Source organism: Sinocyclocheilus rhinocerous, unplaced genomic scaffold (genome assembly GCF_001515625.1).
Source record: "Sinocyclocheilus rhinocerous isolate Xijiao unplaced genomic scaffold, SAMN03320098_v1.1 scaffold1983, whole genome shotgun sequence".
In the NCBI taxonomy this organism is placed as follows: Eukaryota; Metazoa; Chordata; class Actinopteri; order Cypriniformes; family Cyprinidae; genus Sinocyclocheilus; species Sinocyclocheilus rhinocerous.
In genome coordinates, this window is record NW_015652276.1 from 82,781 (window position 1) to 87,688 (window position 4,908).

The 4,908-nt window shown below is 35.6% G+C and overlaps 1 protein-coding gene across 1 annotated transcript in view; it reads right to left on the minus strand.

Annotated features, from left to right (window-relative positions):
* LOC107714300 (dehydrogenase/reductase SDR family member on chromosome X-like) overlaps positions 1–4,908 on the minus strand; it is a 58,713-nt gene that overhangs the window by 24,840 nt on the left and 28,965 nt on the right. The window contains exon 3 of the mRNA XM_016520113.1: positions 2,511–2,612. Within this exon, the coding sequence (XP_016375599.1) occupies positions 2,511–2,612 (102 nt within the window). The remainder of the gene's footprint in view (positions 1–2,510; positions 2,613–4,908) is intronic.

Consider the following 4,908-nt stretch of genomic DNA (forward strand, 5'->3'; position numbering starts at 1 on the left):
GCACAACGTTTTGTTGATATTGTGAGTGCACACAAATAAAACTAGAACCTTTACATGTATTACTCTTACCTTTATGAGCAAAAATTACGGCATATTTTAAGTTGTTTCCACTGTTAGAAAAATGCAAGAGATGGCGCTGGCGCCTCCATGTCCTGCAGAGCGCGCTTCCACTCTCTGCACAAACGATTGGATATGCGTCTAACAGCACACATTTATCTAGGTTAAACATTTAAACTAACATTGTGATATGCTTGAACTGTTTTATATCTATAGCTTTTATTTTAGGCAAGTCGTGATGATTTGAGAAGGCTAAATTGATCAAACACATAGGCTATGATCAATTCACTGTCTGCCGCTGGCCGTTACTTAAAAAAAAAAAAAAGAAAACTTACATTTAACGAACAGAAAATGCTCCAAATGTTTTTTTTCTAAATTTACTTTATAAAAAAACGAAACGAAATATAATAACTTTACAATTACATACAAAACTGAACTATTTTATAAACAGTAGTATAAGCTTTTTTGGGGAAAAGGGGAAAAAGACGGGCTAGGGCATATATTTGAGACCCGTGCAGGGCTCTAATCCACTTCATCCAATGCTGTTTTGTTCTCATCTGTGAGCATGCTCTTGATATATGTATTTATACATATATCAATATATGTATAATATATTATACATATATTATATGTATAACATGAAAGAAAGCCATTATAACATGTACATGAAAAATGTAGAATCATTGGACACAACTATGGGGCACCATTGTGCAGCAGCAAGCATCACAACAAATAAGGAACCTCAAGGTTGATCTAAGAAAATGTGTGCAAATGTATTCCATTCCTATATTTTGCCCCTATATTAAATCCGCCCCTGTGTGGTGTGACAGATCACTGTATAGATGCCTCAGTTCAAACGGCAGCGCAGAGCATGGGTGAGTGTGATCATCCCTTCCTCTTTACTACTAGTTTAAACGCGAAATAAACATGAACATCTCATGCCTCATGTAATCCGTAAATCAGCGTTTCAACCTTGGAAAGATGTCAATAAAACAGCTTGTAAACAAAACGTCACATAGCATTTCATTTACCTCAGGCATGTCATCAGTGTCCAGCTCGTTAGTTCGCTAGAGAAATGAAGTACAGATCATGAAATATTATACTATATACTCATTATATTTTACTTTACCTATTAGTGATGTCTTAATTATTTAATGTATGTTTAAATAAATCTGTTATGAAACAAGTTATGACAGCCACTGTGTAATTGATTATTTCTCGACATCAAATAAACATTTTATAATTTAAGAAGGGCTGTCATCGTTAACGCGTTAACGCATGCGATTAATTTTACAATCCTTAACGCGTTAAAACAATTTAACGCAATTAACGCAAAAATACTGAAGCACAATTTCTATTCTAACCCTTTAACCCAATTTTGCTACTCTGCTGGCGATTAGATCATTTTAAGCCGCTAAACTCCGGGAAAATTTTCAGTCCAATGATCCAGTAAGCGAATGCATTCAAACAATCCGTCCAAAACAGCGCTAATATAAAGGAAACCAGGCTGATTACATCAAAGATGGCAGAGAGAACAGAGACTCGCATTGCGTTTTAAGTGAAATATTCATTCCAGTGTGTTTCGCTTTAAAACAAGAGCTCTGTCATATTCTGTGATAGTCTCTGAAGAGCGCGAGCCCTCACACGTCACACGCGCTGTGTGAAGTACAGACTGAACGGATTGTCAACACATCCCACCGCTGTATGGCTTGCAGAAAATATAGATTTTTGAGAATCACCCTTCAATCTTTTGGTTTACATTGCTGGATATAGCAAATGATGACAAAATAAACATTTGAAACAAGATAAATGGTCTATGCTTAATTTCATGAAGTGTGCGATTAATTGCGATTAATCACGGAAAAAGGATGTGATTAATCAGACTAAAAATTTTAATCGATTGACAGCCCTAAATTTAAGTTAATTTAAAAACTGCATTATGTGCAATTTACATGTTTGCATTCATTTTTTTTTTTTTTGAGTGTTGATTATTATATAAAAATGAATAGTAATTGAATTTAAGTTTGGGCTCTGTTGTTAATGGTAACCTTATAGTATGTAAAAGGGCTCCCTAGTTTAGAGCAGAATCTTAAGATAGATTTTTATCCCTAAGAAAATTGTAATTGTAATTAAATTTATTTAAAGAAAGAGCAATTTGTTCAGAAAACCACTGTTTAATATAAAAAAAGCTATTTTATGTTCAGTTTTTCCACCTGCTATACCGAAACCATACCGAATCATGACGTCAAACCCGAGGTACGTACCGAACCATCATTTTTGTGTACCGTTACATCCCTAGTATTGATTTATTGTTAACAACAGTAATGCTTTAAATAAATAACTTAATGTTAGACACTACAAATATGACAGAATATAAACCATTACAGCACAACTGCTGTGGCCTAATGATTCGTCTTTTTAGAAAAACTGGAGAAATTGAGGAATGTACATACCATTATTGACAAGGACGTGTAGAGGCAAACCTTTGGCTCTATATCTCTGGACAAACAGCCGCACAGATGTCAGAGAAGCCAAATCCAGGTACATGAACTCCACTGAAAGCAAAAAGATTACAAAATCAGTACCTTCAGCACCTATAAGAACATATGCTGAAAATTCAACAATATAAAGCTTCAAAAATGTCAATTTACACTCCCTCAAGACATTCCACACCTATATGACTGTCTTTCTTCTGTGAAACATGAAAGAAGAGACATTTCTCAGAATATCTTCTTACGTTCCACAGAAGAAGGAAAGGTTTGGAACAACATGAGAGTGAGTAAAGGACAGAATTTTCATTTTTGGGTGAACTATCCCCTTAAAGTTTCTTCAAAACTTTCAAACAAGGCTTTGTCAAACCAACATTTAGAGTTTGTTTTCATAAATGTAGCTTTTCCTGTTCAAAAAGGACTTCCCTTTTTATGCTTTGTTACCTTCAATTCTACAGTCTCACATTAAAATCTGAATTGCACTTATGCATCCTGTTTGCAACCAATGCAAGATCAGGAACTGAATTAGAATTTTAAAAAGCATTCTCAATTCAATTCTGAATGGCACACAACCCTGGTAAGCACACATAATGAATTGCTCAAGGACGACTTCTTCGACTGAATTGCTTCGATCAGACGAACAAGTCTTTTCAGGATACAAATCCAAGAAAAGATCACAGCAATAAAGTATTCAATATAACAACAGAATTATTCCACAATAAAGATGACTTATACTGAATGCACAGTATATTTTCATATGCAGCTCATAATAGTCAAAGCATTTGCCCTCATCAAATAAAACAAGTAAACTCAGCTTGTCAGCTTGTTTTACAGGGCTTGGTTTTAAACAGTAGTTGCAGGCTAAATTTGTTGATTCATCCAGCGTTCTCATGCTGCAGTTCATTCTGTTGGTCTGTACATCAAAGCACATGTCCAATTAGTCTAATTTCAAATCATGGCAATTATTCCACTCACTAACGCTCACGTAAAGTCAAAAGGACATTTATCCCATCATTCCAAATGACCTGTCAGTGTTTCAATGATCATTTATTTTAAGATAAACATCTGAAATCAATAAAATCACCATAATTGCCCTAAAAATCTGCACCAAGATTACTTACAAAACTACCAACAAAACAATAATGTCTACCAGGCAGTGTATCTGAATTTGAATGTTACTGAATTGTAAATCAATACAGTTTTGACAATACAGCTCAATATACTGTACATCTTAAACTTCAATTGAAGTTAGGCCCATTTTATTTTTATGTTTATAATCTTCAAAAGTGTAAATTAACTATCAGTCTGTTGTGACTTTCTTTGATGTAACACTAATAAACGTTCTTTAAATGTGACACCTGCTCCATTTTTACTTAACAGGCCATATATGGAACTTGGTCTCTAACACCTTATCTGAATAATATGATGGGTCTTTATATCTCTATTTAATGGGGGTCACAATCCCAATCGTGGAAACAGAAGCTGGAGTTTTGCCCACTCATCCTTCCTGTTCTTGTTCTCCATCAACTTTAATTAGGCTTACCATTCATTTAGTCTGACGGGACTAACCTTCCAGCTAATAATGGCTCCCAAGTGAGAATTAGACCATTACACGCCTGCCGGGGTGGACAGTGAGAAATGTACACAGGAGGCCCTATAAAAGAGCAGTGATACTTCAAGGATGTCTCTTAAACTAAATGTTTAGCGGAATTGTTGATGAGCTTGTCAGAACACGTCCAAGTACGGGTAGAAATTTGAGACCACAAAGTCAGTGTTTTGTTTCTCATTATGTTCATAGGCAAAGTAAACCTATAAGCCCAAATCCAAGCTTTTAAAACTGCAGCATCTGCAAGTTGCTCTACTGTGAATCAGAATACCGTTGTGTTTACCTCAATGAGCCCTTTGGGCTTTCAGCTTATGGAAATGAGACACTACACTAAAATATTCCAGTTATATGCACATCATTGCATCAATCAGTTTTCATTGTCATGTTATGCAAATCCTGGTATTTTGTTCAGTTTTTCCCCTCCCTTCATAATGGTGAGGTGAGGCAAGGTCAATATGACAAAACATTCACCTTTACTATCCCATCAAAACAGGGTCACCTAGCGTTAGATATGTGGCCCATAGCTGTCTAGCAGACGTGTGCAAAAATAGTAAAATCTGTGGTGATGGTCTTAAAGTGACTGTTACCCCAATTAGCTCCTTATTAAACTCAAGATCATCTTTTTTTTAAGGTTTTCTGACCCTGAGACTCAACTATTTTCTGAAATTCTCCAGCTGTGGTCCTTGGGGAGTCTTTAGCCACTCAAACTCTCCTCCTCACTGTGCATTAGGACGATATAGACACACGTCCTCTTCC